Source organism: Anguilla anguilla, chromosome 10 (genome assembly GCF_013347855.1).
Source record: "Anguilla anguilla isolate fAngAng1 chromosome 10, fAngAng1.pri, whole genome shotgun sequence".
Classification (NCBI taxonomy): Eukaryota; Metazoa; Chordata; class Actinopteri; order Anguilliformes; family Anguillidae; genus Anguilla; species Anguilla anguilla.
This window is the reverse complement of record NC_049210.1, coordinates 34608631-34627966: the sequence shown is the minus strand read 5'-3', so window position 1 is coordinate 34627966 and position 19336 is coordinate 34608631. Positions and strand designations below refer to the sequence as shown.

The 19336-nt window shown below is 48.1% G+C and overlaps 1 protein-coding gene across 4 annotated transcripts in view; it reads right to left on the bottom strand.

The window, feature by feature from the left end:
• adgrv1 (adhesion G protein-coupled receptor V1) overlaps positions 1 to 19336 on the bottom strand; it is a 156902-nt gene that overhangs the window by 64585 nt on the left and 72981 nt on the right. For all 4 annotated transcript variants that reach the window (XM_035379888.1, XM_035379889.1, XM_035379890.1 and 1 more), the window contains 21 exons: positions 18985 to 19149; positions 18486 to 18603; positions 18245 to 18368; positions 17719 to 17857; positions 17278 to 17463; positions 15582 to 15817; positions 15116 to 15264; positions 14597 to 14795; positions 14103 to 14322; positions 13323 to 13562; positions 12736 to 12885; positions 12161 to 12649; positions 11467 to 11610; positions 10908 to 11079; positions 10205 to 10340; positions 9040 to 9866; positions 8498 to 8615; positions 7447 to 7618; positions 5316 to 5558; positions 3385 to 3792; positions 459 to 643 (listed from right to left, as the gene is read on the bottom strand). In XM_035379888.1, coding sequence (XP_035235779.1) covers positions 459 to 643; positions 3385 to 3792; positions 5316 to 5558; positions 7447 to 7618; positions 8498 to 8615; positions 9040 to 9866; positions 10205 to 10340; positions 10908 to 11079; positions 11467 to 11610; positions 12161 to 12649; positions 12736 to 12885; positions 13323 to 13562; positions 14103 to 14322; positions 14597 to 14795; positions 15116 to 15264; positions 15582 to 15817; positions 17278 to 17463; positions 17719 to 17857; positions 18245 to 18368; positions 18486 to 18603; positions 18985 to 19149 — 4820 coding nt within the window. The remainder of the gene's footprint in view (positions 1 to 458; positions 644 to 3384; positions 3793 to 5315; positions 5559 to 7446; positions 7619 to 8497; positions 8616 to 9039; positions 9867 to 10204; positions 10341 to 10907; positions 11080 to 11466; positions 11611 to 12160; positions 12650 to 12735; positions 12886 to 13322; positions 13563 to 14102; positions 14323 to 14596; positions 14796 to 15115; positions 15265 to 15581; positions 15818 to 17277; positions 17464 to 17718; positions 17858 to 18244; positions 18369 to 18485; positions 18604 to 18984; positions 19150 to 19336) is intronic.

Below are 19336 nucleotides of genomic sequence, written 5' to 3'. Positions count from 1 at the left end.
TCACATGTCAAGAGGAACCTATGCTAAGCTCCATGGTGACGTGACTGTTTTCCTCTGAACTGTATCTGCTACCCACACATACACACCACATGCATACACACACGCACAGAAACATACCTTCCTATAAACAGTACTACACTACTATACTACTATAGTAGTATACAATAGTACTCCTCCCATAGTGTTTCATGACTCATTAGGTTTCATGTCTGACGCCCACTTGTGACAGGCTGTTTATATGAAACCGCCCCATTTGGGGTGGGGTAGCGTGCATATTGTATGTACCACACATCTCACTTTGCATTGGATATGGAGAGGGAGAGTGAGTACTCGGCACAAAATGGCCGACAATGCAGCCGGTTGTGTTCTTACTGACTCATTTGCATAGCCATTTCCTTTGTGAACTCGTGACTGTGATACGAGGGCGCACGGACGTGGACGCGTGAGCTGGGACAGACCTCTGACCAAGAGTGCCGCAGTCCGTGCCAGTGGCCAGGGCGAAGGCGAAGCGCTCGGCCAGCTGGGACAGCGAGCTCAGGCCCCGGGTGTCTGTGCGGCTGGGATTGGCCATGGCGCACAGGAGGTCATAGGTCAGGCCCCTGGAGCTGTCCTCTAGGGGGATATCCTCTGCCTCAGTCAGAATCTGTGGAGGGGTAGGGCATGCGTCTGACACTTTAATAAACAATCATAACAATAATAATAACAAGAGCAAGAACAACAAAACAATAATAATAACAATGAAACGACAATATAAACAACAGTGATAATAATAATAATAACGATAACAACAACAACAACAACAGCAGCAGCAACAGCAACAACAACCACAATAATAATAATAAAGCTTTATTTGTGACGCCTCTGAAATAAGTGCACATAAGAAGAAGATAAGAAGTTGTATCAACAGCTCTTCAAAATACTTTTAAAACCTTCCAAAGAACAATAAAATGATATATAGTCTGTATATACACAGACACACATAACATGAACGCACCTACACTGCAACCAAGCACCTGAAACTAAAACCTTGCCTCTCCAAGGTCTCTAAGACCCACATTGCAAATGGTTTTGTGAAAAACAGCGCTTGTAACCCGCCATTGTGCTGAGTGAAAAACAAGGTGTCCCAGAGGAGGAGCGCAGACTAGTAGACATTGGCAGCGAGAGATTACACAGCCAGGCATGTAATGATCCCCCCCCCTCAATAAGGCCCTTCAGGGAAAGCAAAGAACAACCCTGCATGCTTTTACAAATTACTGCCCGTGTACCATTCAAGAGGCTCCCATTAATTCTGGGGCAAATCGGCCCTTTTACACCGCTAATGCCACCCAAGCTGGCGAAGTGAGACAGTCTCGACCTTTTCCTGCTAGGTCTGTCTTTAGAGCTCTCATAGTGGTGTCCTGAAAAGTCCCTAACCTGATGAGAACACAGCAAAACCAAAAGGTCCTCACAGAGTGTTCACCTGATCACATGATGCCCATGTCTCACGCACAAATTGTGGAAATGTCGGGGCCACAGACATACAGTACGTCGACGTATTGCATGCACAGATCAGAAATGCTCAAAAGTTCTCAACAAAAACAGGCACATCGCATGCAATGCACCGATCAGATAAAGTCATTTTAATCTACCATCAAATCCCAGGAGAGCCCCTGTAACTCTAAGAGAGCCTAAACAAGTCTTTAAAAAGATCTGCTGAGTAACCGTTTGAACTCGATAATCATTAGCAAACATTGCTGAGTGGCTGTCACAGATAGAGCTTCTTAGCAGATGTTTTTATCCAAAGGTTAACTACTTCTTTGAATTTTGATTCTGCACTGCATTATAACTAAACAATAACTAAGCTTTCAGGAAACAAACAAATGCTGGAGACCCTGTGCAGACCTATATGCTACATGGATGTATCTCCAAAAAAACACTGGGTTTCACTCATCTTGATAAGCTCTGCTAAGCAACTCAACTGATGCAAGCTCAGGCAAAACACCAGTGTACACACAAATGACCCTGCCAAAATCTACGAACATTTTGTTTTAGTGAAGTAGTTTACTGCATACATAAACAAATTATGTAAAAGACAGTTTTGAGCCTGAACGGGCATGCAAACTCCAATAATAGCAGGTATTGAGGGCAAGTGTTACCCAGTGAATATTTCTGTAGAGAAAGTTGGTGAAATATCATCTAGGCATTCAGGTGGAGACCTGGCTATATTTGGTTGAAAAGTAAAAGTTTTCTAGCTGATTAGGACATAGCCAGGCTATATCCAGGTAAAACCTGAGTTATATTTGGGTTATCCGAGTTTACTGTTTACGTCAAAATGTCTCTCAACCTAAATTTTCACCCTTCTAGACGTATATATTGTGGTTTTTGCTCACTTTTGCACAGCTTCTGGGTAGATGAATTTTATTCAGCAGCACTGGGTCAGTGATGGGTTGGGACTCAGTCACACGGGTCACCCAGAATTTTGAGTGTTTCAACCCATCAGTTTCCATGCCCCTCAGTCTGTCACAGGGGAGGGCTGGCAGGAGCCGAATATGCCTCTCCCCGCCTTCACTTACAAATAAACTAATGGTATCAGATGCAGCCAAAGTTACACAATAATAGCGGACAGAAAAATAATGTTTGTTATCATAACTGGCTCTTGATAAGGTCAGTTTCCCTCCAAAAGGGCAGAGTTGCTTCCCTTGACGTGAGCAGCGAGGCCTACTGGACAGACTCCAGTCACGATGAACCAGCTAAAAAAAAGTGTAGTTCAAAAGTGTGTGTCCTCTTCTTCATATGGCTTTTAATACTCCTAACAAGCACCATTCATTTCATGCAGGCCTTATGCAACCGGCATCCATTTTGTTTCTAAGATATTTGGCATTAAACACAGACACAAGCCTGGGAAATATTCCACAGAGGAACAGGCTACGCTAAGTAATCGCCTCTTGGGAATGAAAAGACAGAAGGGCAGAGGTGCAGGGAAGGATTCACGGAGTGGACCCCACTGTGTGCTGGCAAACCCAGGCCCTGCTCTTTATTACTTTAATCAGCCCCATCATTTATTGGTTTTTAAGTTTGTTTGATTTTCTACTGCAATAAATTCTGTAACAGAACATTCTGTAGCAGTGGATCCTGGGAAATGTATGCAGGTAACTACTTGAATGGACAACTTTAACCAATTGTTTGGCATCTCTTGAGTAACTCTATTTCTATCCATTGACTAAATAATGACTAGCTGGACAGGGGTGTCAAACTCCTAGATCGGTGTAGTATTTTCAAATTTGCACATCAGCAGCCAAATATAGGCCTTAGAAACAGTGTTGTGGCCCTCCAAGACTGGAGTCTGGCACCCCTGCATTTCAGGAGAGTATTCAGACTACACTGAATGCTCTGATAGGACCTCACCTTCCCCAGTGCTTCCAATACCCCGGTAAGCTGCTCGCGGGTGACCTCCACCGCAAACTTGTTGAGCAGGCCCTGCAGGACGCGGTCAATGACGGTCTGGTCGAGCGGCTGGTGGAGCTGGTCCAGGAGCGCCCACACCGCCTGGGTCTCGGCGTCCGACACCAGGGTCACGTTGGCCACGCCGAACACGGGGTGCACCCTGGCGCCCCCGGTGGCGTCCGACAGGAGCACCTGGAAGCGCTTGGGCAGCGGGTTGGAGGAGGCCGCGCCCGGCGTCAGGACGACGTCCAGGCCCGTGCTCCGCTGCCCCAGGTCAAAGGTCAGCAGACCCTCAGCCATCACGAAGTCCCTCCCGGCCACGGCCGGCCAGATGAAAGTGGGCCCCAGCGCCTCGGCCTTCGGGAGCTCCTGCACGTGCGAGACGGACGGACGGACAGACAGACAGACATCAGCCTTCGCTCAACCGCCGGAACCACAGGGACAGGGCCTGTAGCTCTGAGCTCGCGGGTTCAAATCCCAAGTGGGGCACAGCCGCGCGGCGCCCAGTCGCAAAGTGAACCTGAGCAAAATATCAATTAACATGCGGCTGAGTAAATGGACGACCGCGTAATAAAAATGAGGCTGTCATCTAACGACGTGGGTGGAATGAGATGTCGCTCCGGCTTGGCTAAGTGCGCCGAGTGCTCTCTCTCCTTTCATCTCTGATATCAAAGGCGACGCGTACGTAGCGGGAACGGTCCCCGGGCCCGGCCGGCGAAGGACGGATCAAAGAAAAGGGGGAGGGAGGAGTGCCGGTAAGTGTGGCTGGAGAGAACACAGCTCCCTTTGTGCCGGGCCGAGAGACGGATCATATTGTCGCGGATGAAAGCCGCTTGATGGACGGAGGGTGCCGCCGCTGCCCCGTTCCCGGCCTGCGAGGCGCCTGGCTGTCGTCTCTATGGCGACACGTCAGCGACGTCGCTGCCCTGCTCCTTTATGGGAGATGTACAAAGGCACCTACTTTTGAACTAATGGGCAGCTTGGCTCACACATTGCGAGGAGTCAAAAACAACTGAACAAACAGACTACAGCTACAGCTCTTAACCCTTTACGGTGTGAGATCACAAATATGCGATTACAGTGTTCTGATCTGAACATTCTAATGCCGATGTAACAATCGCTACTGGTAACTGAAACTGATGGAGTTCTAGAACAGTGACTTAGAGACCGTTGAAAAGAACAACAGTTCAAAAAACACCTACTCGTCAAAAGGGTTAAGGACCCCCCTCCACTCACCCCCACTGGAACGGGCGATAAGAGCATGAGAGGGTGGTGGTGTGAGGGAGCTTGGACTTTTCTGGGGCGAGATAAAATTCTGCTGTTGAGAGTGGCGGGCTGGGGGGACGCCAAGTCTCCCCGTATGCTACTGTTAAGCTGTGTGCTGTAGCGCCACAGCGCTAGCTCAGTCGCTGAGAAATCTGCCCTGCATTACAAGGAGCTAGAGCTCAACGAGGCTACAAACTGAAAAAGAGAGTGAGTGAAATATAGAATATAAGTGGCCCAGGTAAATTTAGTCTTTCATTGAATTCATTTCAGCACTGGATAAGTGGATGGGGCTTACTCAACTGAAAAGAAGTGGCTGTTTGTCGTGGATCTGTGCGTGTCTGTGCCCCTGAGAGTGAGACCAAGAGTGAATGTGTGTTATGTAAGTGTGTGCGTCTGTGCGCGCATCTGTACGTGTGTGTGTATGTGCCTCTGTGTGTGTGTGCGTGTGTATGTGTGCCTGTGTGTGTACGTTCCTCTGTGTGTGTGTGTGTGTGTGTGTGTATCTGAAAGTGTATCTGAGCATGCAGTGGTTTGTGCATTGCAGTGCGTAATGTGTAGCGGTGTGTGTAGCATTGCAGGTTCAGGTAAACCCGCACGTGTGCAGTGACCGGGGACCACATCCTCACCTGCATGCGGTAGCGGACAGAAATGGCGGATCCGGTGCTGGCCTCCCGGTACACCTGCAGGCTGATCCGCGTGAGCTTCTGCGTCGCCACGGGCAACCGGGACCCCACCGCGAAGAACACCAAGCCCCGCGGGTCATCGCTCTCCAGCATCGTCACGTTGGCGAAGCGGGCGCTGTCGTTGATGGACGCCCCCTCTCCCACCTGGTAAATCTCCACCAGGAACCAGGACTCGAACTCCGGCTCCTGGGGAGAGAAGGGGGGGGGGGGGGGGGGGAGTGAGTCACAGGTGAACTGGTTTATAGTACAACAGGGGGTGAAGTGCATCACAAGCTACATGTGGAAAAAAAAAAACTCAGCACTCTGCACTGTGTATTACATGTTCTATAAGCAGGCACACCGCGCTAGTGACACGTACAACACTAGTTACAGGGCACGTGCACTAGCTCTGCATGTGCCGGTGGACATTTTCAATTTCAGAAACAACCGATCTAGGACCCGCGTCATCGTTTACACAATCGTATCGGGAGTTTATCTAGCGGGGAAACGGTCCACTTCCTGTCAGGATGCAGCCGCCGGGCCCAGCCGATCGGCCTATCGCGGCCCGTGGCCTGACATCTGCTCTAATGGCAGTGATGGAATATGGATGTTCTCCCGAATGACGTTTAGGAAGAGGCGCAACGGGGAGAAGTCCTCTTTATAGCGGCTGTGCACCCGTCATTGACCGTCAACAGAGCGATTCCGGAACCTTTTTTTTAGGCTGCTAGGAAAACAAATCAATCAGGTAGGAGAGGAGATGCCAGATTTAGCCAATGTGACAGCAGGATGCGGGCAGTGGGAGGATGAACAGGAAGTACCCAGGGGTGAGGAGACGGAGACAGAGCACTACTGCACGACAGGTACTTCCTGTTCCCACGTGAATATTGCCCTTGTTCTCCTCTCCTTACTAATGCCTTATGCTTATACTTACTTAGGCCTTCTTATAACAGTTCAGAACATAACAGAAGAAAGAAATGCTCAAAAGAGTGCTTATCCCTTTGAAGAGTAGGTTTTCTGGAACGTTTTTTTTTTAATTCAGTGTTCTAGAAGTGTTCTAAAACATTCAAATCACTTATTTGTGGTCTCACACCTTAAAGGGCAAAAGAGGGTTTATACTAGTTTCTCCCTCTTATCTCCACAGTTTGAATCCTGCAATTCTGCCTGTGGAGTCAACTCTATCACCCTCCAGCTCGCAAGGAGCGATCAGACTCTTCTGATGCACTTTCCTGTGCTGAACCGCCACGAGTAACAACAACAACAATAATAATAATAATAATAGTTTTAAAAATAATTTATTTATGTAGACCTTTTCATTTAGACTATCTCAGAGTGCTGTACAAATGAATAAAATAGGTGGTGACAAAGAGACATGACATAATTGTGCTCACTATGAACTACATCTAAGGCAGAGACTATTTTTTGTACAGAAATGGCCCCATAGCACATAAAGCATTCATAGAACATCCATGCATCAAAAAGGGTTTAGTTTACCAGTCAAAATTATGAAAAAATACAAGTGGCACACCGGTAGGGATCCAAGGCACTTTTGATGGTAAAGTTAAAAGTCTTTATTGAAACTTGCGGCCACGCACAGCCTTTGAAGTGCTTCCGCAATAGACATCAGCATCAGAATGTTCAGCTCAAGCACATTCTAATCACTTATTTAAGGACTAAAGAAGGTCTAAAGTTTCTCCCTCACTGAAACCTTACACAGCCTTTCTTTTAATTTTTCTGTTTCAATAACGGCTTTCAACTTTACCAAGACCTTGAATCCCTACCTGTTTGCCACTTGTATTTTTTCATAATTTTGACTGGCAAACGAAACCCTTTTTGATGCATGGATATTTCCTCCATTTGGCCATTATCTTTGTCCGTGTAGCGCTCCTTCTCTAACCTTTTCATAGTTTACACCCAGCATAGACCCAAAGTGACCCGGTAAGCCGTTCCTTACCATAATTCTGGGTCACAAAATTGGGTCGCAGTTGTTCGCATCAGTGAGCAAAGCACCTCATTTCCATGTGTCCAGGAAGTTTGCTCAGCACGGCGAAGCCCTGAGGCGTGCTCGAGCAGAGGCGAGCTGCGCAGACAGGCTCACCTGGTCGGGCCGGACCTCGACGGCGAAGGCGCACAGGACCTGCCCCCTCCGGCACAGAGCCGACCCCGAGGTCGCCACCAGCTCCCTGGCCAGGTCCACGCCGCCGGCGCTCAGGGACGGGCCGGTCTTGCTGAACGTCGCGCGCCAGAACACGTCCACGTCCTCGAAGGCCCTGCGGAAAGAGACAGAACAGTTACATTTACATTAGATTTACATTAGCGGGTTTACATGTAGCCCACATATGACATAAGAAATGAGTACAAGAGTGCATCAGGTTTGAGCACAGAGCATGAGAGGATACAGCATCATCATTTTCACAAGTCATCATAGCAGATATTACACAAGCGTCCTGCAAAACAATAAGCACTAAGCCCAAAAGGAGATTTAGGATATAGTGCTTTAAGTAGCATATGTATTTGAACGTACAGCGTTAAGAGTAGCATAAGTTGGGGCAATCAACTCAGGATAAATGCTTAAGGTTTAATGAAGTACGATTCACAGGTTTGACTTTGTGAGTTAAAATCTGAGTCTTAGTCAGAGGCTGGATTTGAGTCTTAGTCAGAGGTTGAGTCTGGTTCAGAGTCAGAGGTAGAGTTTGAGTTTGAGTCCGAGTCAGAGGTTGAGTTTGAGTTTGAGTCAGAGCCAGAGGTTGAGTCTGGGTAAGAGTCAGAGGATGCGCTTGAGTCCGAGTCCGAGTCAGAGGTTGAGTTTGAGTCCGAGTCAGAGGTTGAGTTTGTGTCTGAGTCAGAGATTGAGTCTGGGTAAGAGTCAGAGGTTGAGTTTGGGTCAGAGTCAGCGGTTGAGTTTGAGTCCGAGTAAGATGACAGACAGTGACTGCTGCCCTGACCATTATGACAAGCTCAGTACACCACTGGGAGCCAAAGCAGAGATGTGAGTGAGAAGAGGGACACTTTTGGGAAGGAATGGCGAGGCGGAGACTCCAGAGCGGAGCTGCCGCAGCTCCGTACAGACATATCGTCACCGTGTCCCCCCTCTCGCGTGGTTTAGGGTTACCGCGAACACCACAGCTCTGAGAACCGCCACCCGATACCTGTTCTCCTGCCTCTGCACGACCAGGAGGGCAGTTCTGTTCTCCGAGTCCTCGTCGAGAAACTGCCCGCTCTGCGAGCTCAGGCTGAATCCCACGATGCCGTTGTGAAAGTCACTTCCTGAAACGGAGAGCCACGCCATTAGGGCAACGGAACCCACACGACATGCTAAAAATCACACGGCTTTGGATCCTGGACAGCCGCAGGAGTCCCCCTGATTTTTAAATTTACAAGCAGGAGAGGGGAGCAAGCTGTTTAATCAACTGCCTTGACTGATCAATCGAGTGCAAAGTAATAAAACCAGCAGCCTTGGTGATTCTCCAGGATAAAGGGTTAGAATCCTCTGCACGAAATTAATGAACTGCAATGAGGTGAATGGGCTGCATACATACAATGCAAATCGTTTTGGGGCTTTAACGGAATTTTGTACATTCTGCAGGGTTGAATCTAATAACGTGCATTGGTAAGTAATGAGGGGGAGACACTGCATCTGCAGTATTACACTTAAGTTAATGTGAGTGAGGAGAGTAAATGAGTGCATTACCCAGTATGATAATTTTGGCAAAGGAAGTGAAGCCGTGCGCGTCGGGCGCCCCCACGAGCTCCGCCCCTCCCTCGGGGTCGGCGAGGAAGACGAAAAAGACCTCCTGTCCCTCCGGCTCCGGGTCGTCCAGGATGAACAGGGTGACGTCGGCGCCGTCCTGGCCGTCCCGTAGGGTCACCAGGCCGGACTCCAGCTGAAAGTCCTGCCCCTCCTGCGCCCAGGTGGCGTTGGCGCCCGGGGCGAAGGGCCTGCCCGCGCTCCCCTCGCCGTAGGCCCGCACCCCGACCCGCACGTCGCCGGCGAGCCCCGCGGTCCTCCGCACCCTCAGGACCACGGTCCGGCGCTGGGCCCCGTCCGGCCCGTCCTCCGCCGCCCGGACCAGCGCCGGGCCGATGCTGAGCCGCCCGCCGGTCACGTCGCTGGCCAGGATGGTGACGGAGGCGGCGCTGAGGCCCGGGACGAGGCGGGGGCGGGCCCCGGGGGAGGGCGGGCTGCCGCTCAGCACCTGCGCCTCCGTCAGGTTGACGTAGAAGATCTCGTCCGGCTCGGGGAGGTCGTCGTCCAGGACGGAGAGGCGGAGGGGGGCGGAGGTCTGGCGGGCCTCGAACAGCAGCTCCCCGTCCCGCACCGCCACGTAGTCCTCCCCAGCCCGGGCGCTGCCCGACCACGTCCCGTAGGTCAGCCGGGTGCGGTTGCTGCGGAAACCGAACAGCCGCTGGACGTAGAGGGTGATGGTCTGGACGTCCTCCTCGATGACCAGCTGGCGGGATTCTGAGGAAAACTGGTACACGCCCAGGGGCTCCACCTCCGCCACCGTGAAGCCAGACCTGTAGGCCGGGGGGCAGGGGGTTTTTGAGGGGTAGACCACGTCACCATTGTACAAGACTGTCTATATCTGGGCTGCCCAACCCTGTTCCTGGAAATATTCTATCCTGCAGGTTTTTACTCCAACCCTTACAAACCACACCTAATTCAACAAATAGAGAGCTTGTTCAGGTGTGTCAAATTAGGGTTGAAATGAAAACCAACAGGACGGTACACCTCCAGGAACTAGGTTGGGCAGTCCTGGTATATATATAGGAAAACCTCATTGTTGCCGGTATAATTCAGCAAATGTAGCTCTGACCGTTCGTGACCCTGCAGAATTCCGTGGGGGCGGAGTTACCTGAGCCGAGCCCCCCCGGGGGCATCAGACCGGGCTGCGGTCAGGTGGACGGCGTACGCCGCAGGGCTGGTCGCGTTTGACATGACCGTGAGAGCCACCATCGCGCTCCTCTCTCCGTGAGCCAGTCTGACCGTCCCTGGGAAGGGCAGAATACCGCTAATATCCATAATCCTATAAACGCATCTTCACAAACTGGTTTTCTATCTGTGTAACAGCTCCCTGCATACTACATTTTACATTTTAGCTACAGTACCAGTTACACAGGTATACAGCTATGGTACAGCTGCAAAAAAAGACACTATGGATGAATGCTTATTGAGTGAATAGCATGCGCAAAATACACTCTAAAAACAGATAAAAACATATAACGTCATTTTTTTAACACACTTCCATGGTAAGGACAACACATTTTGTGTTACTTTCAAAGCTTGCAACACATAAATTGTATATTTCAAGCACAAACATAGTAACTTTGACACAAAATGTGCTGAAAGTAACACAAAAGTAGTAACACAAAAATATATGAACACCTTTTGTGAGACTATATGGGATGGGGGTATTTTCTTTGAATGCATAATTCTTGCAAAGACAGAAATTATTTTCTGATTAGAATTCTCATAGAATTCGAAACATATTCCTTAAAGACTGAAAGTTCTAGAGGGCAGATGAGGACAGGCACCTGTTGCACAGCTCAGTGACTCACCAGAACTGGGTGTGATTAGTCCCTGTTGGAACCCGACTGGGGCCTGGGCAGGGGGGTACCCTGCCCTCCAGTCCACAGTCACGTCTCCATATAGCCCTCTCCTGGACACCAGCGCCTCACAGCGGCCAGTCTCAAAATCGGCGATCTCCAATGACAGAGACTCAAAGGCAACCTGCAGGCCACAGACTCGTCACAATTGAGAACACAATCTCTTCTCAGATGAGCTGCAGTTCAACAATCTAATTCTGTGCTAGAATTAGACTGTAGACTCTAAGTCCCGAGTCACATGGTATTACAAGCAAGTAATAGTTTTGTACAGTAATACATGCTTTTCAAAAGCCATTAAGGAACAATGGTATAAAAACTCATCACATAACAGTAATTGAAAATTAAACAGAACATTTCCAGTTAAGTGCCCATTCAAAAGGGCTGTTTCCAATTAAATGCAACTCATTAGGTTGGAAAGGTTTCACGATCCTTGTGGCTCCCTTCGGCATAACGTGCACAATTGTGCCACCTGGTGTTGATAAGAGGTAAGGACAGCGAGTGTGTGACTTGCCTCAGAATTGGCAGCTTCTTCGGGGACAGTCACAGAGACCGCCTTGGACTCCGGTAGAATTCGAGGAGGGGAACTGAGCAGGGGACCGATAAGGGTCACGCCCACAAGCTCAATTGAGAAATTAAAGCCAGTGACAAAAAATACCTGCAGAAAGAAAAAAAAAAAAAAAAAAACACACTTTAGTAAAGAAGGCTGTGTAACCATGGGGATTGCTAATTTATGCTTTCAGAACAATACACCAAAAATATATTCCAAAATTTGAATGGTAATATTTCCATTTACTTTACATACACTAAATGTAAATGCATACCAATAGAAAATATAAATTAAAAACTTTAATTGTTGAAAATTTAATATAAATCAATTATAGTAAATCATTTTGCCAGCAAAACAGCTAATCCCAGATGTATATGTATGTCTCCGATATCTGGTGTATGACAACGCTATGGTGACTCAGTCAGGGCTGTTTCTGGATTTTGGTCTTATTCATTTAATCAGCCCAGTCATTAATAATTAATAACACTTCAACTAAATTAAATTGAAAAGCCAATGAATGAGCTGAAGTTCTTGTGTGCCAACATGAAACACTGAACTGGTCTAATGTACGAGTGAAACTGATCCTCCAGGGAATGGAATTAGCCACCACTAGGCATTATTGTATGTCAGAGGTCACAGTTTTGTCCCAGTCACTCACCTGGCTGCTTATTGGCACTGTGGTGCTGGCAAAACTCTGCCCATCTTTCACCAGGAGGTTGCCGAGGACCGCGTCCACCATGAAGTCCTGGTTGAGGCCCGAGCCCGGCGCGTCGGCCGCGATCCTGTACTCCACCGAGACGTTGCCGAACGCGCCGGCGCGCCGCGTCACGTTGAGGGCGAAGTGGCGGCTCCGGTCGCTCCCGCTGACCGCCACGGCCTGGAGCTGGCGGTAGAGGGCGAAGACGCCGTGCGGCTCGTCGTTGGCTCGCACCCGGATCCGGGCGCTGCTCCGGTCGGCGTCCAGCTCCGCGCCGCCCGCCACCGCCGTGAGCCTGACCGCGTAGACCTCCTCCAGCTCCGGCGTGGCGTCCGGCAGGAGGCGGAGCAGCAGCTCAGCGTCGCGCTGACCCGCCGGGATGGTCGCGGTGCCGCGCAGGGCTGAGAAGTCGCCCGCGGTGTCGGAGTCGCTGACGATCTCCCAGAAGACCTCGGGGCAGAGGCAGGGAAAGGTACTGAGGACTGTACTGATTGTGCTGAGAGGGACATGTGATGTAGGTGTAGCCGAGTGCTTACTGTGACGTTGCCCGTGACGCCCTCTCTGCGGGTGAGTCGGAGCGAGATGTTGAGGGGTCCGTCCATGTCGCCGGGCTCAGAGTAGATCCGCTCTATCAGATCCCCCTCAACGAACTGCACAACCCCGTTAGGGTCCCCAAACTTCTGAATCTGTGGCAGAAACAAGCCAGGGATACCTTAGACATTCTATCTACCCAATGTATATATCCACATACCTGTATTCAGGTTATTTAATGTACACACATATGAACATGAGCAAATAAATCCACAAAGGCACAGATTTTATAAAGTTGAATTAACTTTAATCTGAACAAAGTTATGATTTCATGTGATAACTATTATTCAAGAGTACTGACACAGGAATCGATTTTATTTATTTGTCATTTATACAAAGAAATGTACAGCTGAAGACCTCCCACTCCAGATTCTAAACAAGTGAGAATTACTTATTATGAGAGAGAATTACACAAGCTAAGAGTGACTCAATTTCCAAGAGAATAACTTGGTGATTCACTCTAGGAGTGATTTACTTGGAGTTATTCAGCCTGAGAGTGACTCAGCTGGAGAGTGACTCGATTCTAACCTACCGTGAATGTAACCCTGTCAGCCCGGGGGTCAATGTCTGCATCTCCAGAAAGGAGGCCAAGCATGACAACGAAAGTCTCTTCAACTTCCACCTCTGTATGGGGCAAAATCTTCAGCTCAATGGTACGCTGTCCCCCCTCCCCATCTCTGAAATGGAACGATCCATTCACAGGTTCACCAATGTCTGTGTTTACTGAGGGCAAACCCTCCTCTGAATTGGGACCTAGAATGCTCCATTTTATCTGAGGAAGAGGTAATCAAATTTCAGATTAATTAGCATTTCCTGTCAGAAAGAAAAAAATGTACATTCTTTAAGTATACAGAAGACATGAAGATAAATTAAACTATTTTTCCACAAGAAACCACAGGCATTGAACTAATGTTAGGGTAACTAGTCACACTCCACCTTCAGGCCTTAAAATGACTAAAATATTGAATTAAAATCTTGGCTCTTTTACTTTCATATACTCTCCTTCCACAGATACCAACAGATGTCCTGGACACGTTACATCTGTCAGCATAACCAACAGTAGCCGGTACTACACCATTAATTTAATGGTTTGCCTCCGCTTTCATGGTCAACCCTGCTATCCATTACCATCATTATTTGGAAACTAGCAGGACTGGAAACTACATCTGATTTTCCCTGATATATTTTTGTATTTTTTTATATACATGGCAATTTAACTGTCTGATTCACCAGGTTGCCCTGGAAAAACACATGAGGTCAGTAGCTAAATGAAGTGGTGTCTGACAGCTGTCTCCCTTTGAGAATAACTTACTGTGGCAGCTCCCACCAGCCCCCCGGTCCTCTCCAGCACGAGCACGAGTGTCTGGGTGCTGTTGGGGTTCTCGATTCTCAGCAGGCTCTGGTTGAGGAAGCGGATCACGCCGTTGGGGGAGTCGCTCTTTGCGATGGTGATCTGAGCGACCAAGTGAGCTCCAAGCACTGCGCCTCCTGTGGCTCCAGAGAGCTGGATCTCAAACAGCTCACTGTACTCCCTGCAGAGACAACAGTGTCATACACCATAGACAATTCTAGAACTTTTCTAGAAGTTAGAAGAAAGTAAATTTTCCATCAACAGTAGACAGTTCTGGAATTTGTCTGAGTCATCAGCAATGAACAGCCCTTGAACCTGACTGTGTCATCAACAGTGGACAGCCTGTGAACTTGGCCTCATCACCAATGCTGGACATCATTGTCACCTATCAGTGTCATCAATGATGGACACACCTCCTGGCTGTCTATGTCATCTACAATGGAAATCACACTCACCTTTCCAGGTCATCTATAATGGTCACGTTGATGTAGCTGACGTTCTGTCCCTGCTGGAAGATGACCGAGCCGTTGGGAAGGATGTAGTCGATGTTGGGCAGCGCAGTCAGGCCGCGGGAGATGTAATCGGCCGTGACCTGTCCGTATGACCCGCCTCTTCTCAGCACAGGGATGGAGAGGCTCCCCCTTTCCTCCTCCACTGTCAGTCAAATGACATCAGGGAAAGTCAGCGATGTCATTTCACTCACATTCAACCTGACTTACTGGCAAAAAAAGCATACGTTTTTATTTCCAAAACATGTACAACAGAATAGCAAAATCCAAATCATCATTCAATTAATATACGCCGAAAAACAAGAACTGTAGATTTATTAAGTTTATAACGATTATAAAGATATTTGAGATAAAATAAAAGAATAGTGATTAATCCCTGTAAGTGTATATTTCAGTCCTGATGTGCTTTGGGTGATTTCTGTGAATGTACTGGCACTGGAGTTCTTCTGAGTGGAGCATGCTCACCGGTGATGTTCACGTAGTCGGGATGGAATTCCACGACGCCCTCCGCGTTGTCGCTCTTCTGAATGACGATGGCGATGGAGGAGATGTTCCCGACCTTGGGGGGCTGATCGGGCTGCAAGCCCTGCTCCCTCACCGCAAAATCCCAGTTACTGAGCGCGGGAAACAGTGAGACGCCAGGGAGTCAGTCACACTGAACATACCTGGAGTCACTACAGAGAAACCAGTGGGACTATCCCCCCACAATTACACAGTTACAGAAATGCTACATGCTATAAAAATGTATTGAAAATACAATTTAAAAATTTCAAAGCACTATATTTTGACATTTAAATATCACAAACCAGCAATAATTTGTATATGTGGTAATATATTATGAAGTGTTGTAATATCTTGAGAACATATTCAAATTACATATTCATTGTATTCCATTTCTATAAGGACTCCCACCCGCCCTGCCCCGCGTTACCTGTCATTCAGAAGCTCCACCTGGGTGATGTTGAGGTAGAACTCCTCTGGCCCCTCAGGGACGCTGTCATCCAGTATCTCCACGGAAACCCCACGGGCTGCCACGCTCGGCTCGAAAAGCAGCCGGCCGACCGTGGGAGCGAAGTCTGAGTCGGCGACCGCCAGGCTGCCGACCGTTCGGTAGTACAGCCACACTCTGCCGAAGGTTCCAGAGGACCGCTGCACGGTCACGTTTACCTGGGGGGAGGGGGCAGAGTGATACAGACCATGGGTCAGATAGAAAACTTGCAGCCTAAAATGTGCCCGGATAAAGGTAGGTTCATGTGTACGCAGTCTATGTAAAATTAACATCTTATTTACTAATGCTACAGCTAATTATGCAATCAGCAAATGGGACTGCCTACCAATTGGATTTTGCATATGAAACAGAGCTTAAAAGGCAGAGTTCTGGAACAATGGAGGACCCTATGTAACTGTAAGAGCTGATTTAACACAGGACATTTTATTGTGTCTCATTTCTGTTGCAAAGATTCACTCGGTGCACCTTGCCGATAGCTCACGTAGTTGGCAAGCATACTGCGCTTCTAGCCCTGTGCGCCTGTTGATACATAACCCGCATGTTTCTGGGGCGTCATCTGTGCATGAAACTAGTCGCCAAAGGCTTAGTAAATCTGGCTCCATGTAATATTAATTAAATATGAAATAATTACTTTATAATTTCAGGCCTAATTTCAAGTTTAAAAATAAAGGTGTGAAAGTACAGCAACTGCATTGGTAACTGCATTCATAAGAATCACTCTCGATGGTTTAAGGTTAAGATGAGGCTAATGGTGTGATGTTATGTGATAGTGGTAATTAAGGATATTACACTGGGCAACTGTGAAAAACTCAAATTTAATGACAAAAATGGTATGCTGAGATGTTTGAATCTGTAGCCTCATCTTGACTGAAACATGTTAATTGCAGGTCTTTTATGAGTGTACTCAGAGCCCATGTCAACTATAACTGAAACAAGCAAGTGTACGCTAATTTATTTCAATCAACTCATTCACAAAACAGAAAATCTGGTTGTTTCGGCTCCAGTGAGTTTTTTGGAATGTTTTTTCAAAATTATAAATCAGTGTTCTAGAATTCAATTGCTTTCATTTACCAGTAGTAGTGGCCTTAGAATGTTCAACTAAGAACGCTATAAATCACATTTCTCATCTTAAGCTGCGCTCACATGGATCACGGTTGATGGTAGACGGCAAACCAGATGTCAATAGTGGATGAGAGCACAACGGTCAAATTTGGCTAGAATGGCAAAGAATGCTGATGATGGCAATGGCAGACAGCACATGCTGTTGAAGTTAAAAATTATATAACTTTTTACAAACCAGATGTGACACAATACAACACAACAACAAAACATGGAACATGGAAACAGAGAAATTAATTTTGTTGCCAATTTTCCTCAACATAGATAAGGAGATACACCAATCCTCCTTTTATTATTCATGGCAGAAACTGCCTCTATTATAGGTCAATCATTGGGCAACATCACCATAGAAACATATATTTTATACCATCGTGCCATCCTGCCTTTGTTTCCCATACCGTCCTAAAAGCATTGTTCTGACGTCTACCATGATCCTTGGGAACGCAGCATTACACCTTAAAGGATGGGAGTTGTCCCTGGCAGAGTGATGCCCCCTTACCGTCCTCCCCTCCTCTGAGACGTGCAGGACGGCCTGAGTGAAGGAGAACACGCCGTACGGGAAGTCGCTGGCGGCCATGGTGACCGTTGCCTGGCGGCCGGACGGGCTGATCTCCGCCCCGGCGCTCACGTTGGTCAGGACCAGCTGGTAAACGCGCCGTTCCTCTGGCAAGTCGTCATCCGGCACCTAACAGGAGGCCACAGAGACACTGTCCAATAGAAACGGGACAAAGCAACTCATCTGCTCTTTTACAACAAATCCACTACTTCCTACACAGAAAAATGTCCAGCGTTAATTCAACTCCAACAGAGTACATACGAGTTCAATAGGGACCATATGGTATGAAAGAGTTGATTTAAAACATTTTACTGTGTATAAACACTGACTGGTGACTGGTAACTGTTCTTCTCTGATAACAAGCAGGCTTAGCTGTTATCAAACCTTTAGCCTGATGGTGGCAGCAGACTGCATGTCCCGCATGGTCACCACCCCAGACGTCTCCTCAAACTCTGAGTCCACAGCAGGAGTGATGTTCCAGTGCACCAGGATCTCACCGAAGATTCCGGGACCTCGTACAAGGCTGGGACAGACAATACCCAAAAATTAGGTACCAATACCATGCAAAAAGACATCCCCAATATGGTATTTACTCCCACTTCATCATACACAATTCAACAGGTACGCATAGATTAGTAATGTACAGCGTAAAGCAAGGAAAAGTGTTAATGCAATGATTAGATGTGCAATGACAGTGCAGTGCAAATAAATATAATTTGAAATGTCCACATTTGTAATCCAGTCATGTGCAGTACTGCTCAGAAATCCCAGGACAGACGGCAGTCCTCTAACTGTGGACTTACCGCAGTACAGCGTTTTGTTCAAAAGGGTCTACAGACATCAGCACTGCTTAGCTGGGACATTACTCAACAATGTGCAGGTGGAGTGATGTCACACATGGGCACTCTACCTGATCAGAGCTGTCCCATTGTAACTGCCCTGCGGTTCTCCGATCAGAACGTTCAAGGACGATTCCGCTATGGCGACCGTTCCCAAGGCGCCGCGGTCTCCCAGGATCACAATGGAGGCCGTGTCTGAGAGAGAGACACAGAAAGATGCACAGACCTTTGTATCACCCATAATGCCATTGGGTAATAAAACAGTGTTGAAGAACTGGGGGGGGTTGGGGGTGGAATGACCATTGCACTGACCGTGGATGGGATCGACGACCGCCTCGTTAACGGACAGCAGCTGGACGTCAAATTGCTCATCTCCCTCTAGGACGGCGTCCGCCAGGGCTCGTATCGTCAGACTCTTCCTGGACTCTGTCTAGTGTGGGTCGATGGCACACAGGTAGGTAATCTCCACCAGTTCAAGGAAGTTGGAACGCTCCTCTGTATAAACTCTGTAGATAGTCTATGATGTAAGTCTATGAAATGACCATAGTATTGTTTCTAAGATTGTTTATAGCAAATTATAGCACTGTTTATATTCAGAATGTGTTCAGTGGGGGGGTACCCCAATGTGGCAGTATAAATATGACTGCAGAGATAATTTTCACTGTGGAATGACACTGACTTGCAAGTTGTGATATAAAACAGAAAGTCCACCACAGTTATTCTTAGCATTTTCAAATGCAACTCTCTAATCATGCCACATACAAGGCAGCCCACACCAGGCAGCAGGAGACAGCTGGCATCCCTATCATACCTCCCCAAAAAGCAGCGAGCCATTCAGAGGGGTCAGGTCGTCACTGGCCGCGGCCTCCAGGACCCACGTGAGGTGCACGGGTCCGATGCCTCCGGGGCTACGAACCACTGTCAGCGTCGCCATGGCGGCGGGGTCACCGGGGAACTGCGGCTCGGTGATGGTAACCTGGGCCAGACGACAGCCGTAACTTTTCAAATGGATAAAGCCATCGCTATTATTTCATATTTCATAAAATATGGAGAGACAGTGCGAGAGAGGGCAGAGAGGGAAAAAGAGAGGAAGAGATGGAGAGAGGAAGGGGGCAGAGAGAGAGAGAATGAGAGCTGAGGGAAAGAGAGAGACATACTGTTAT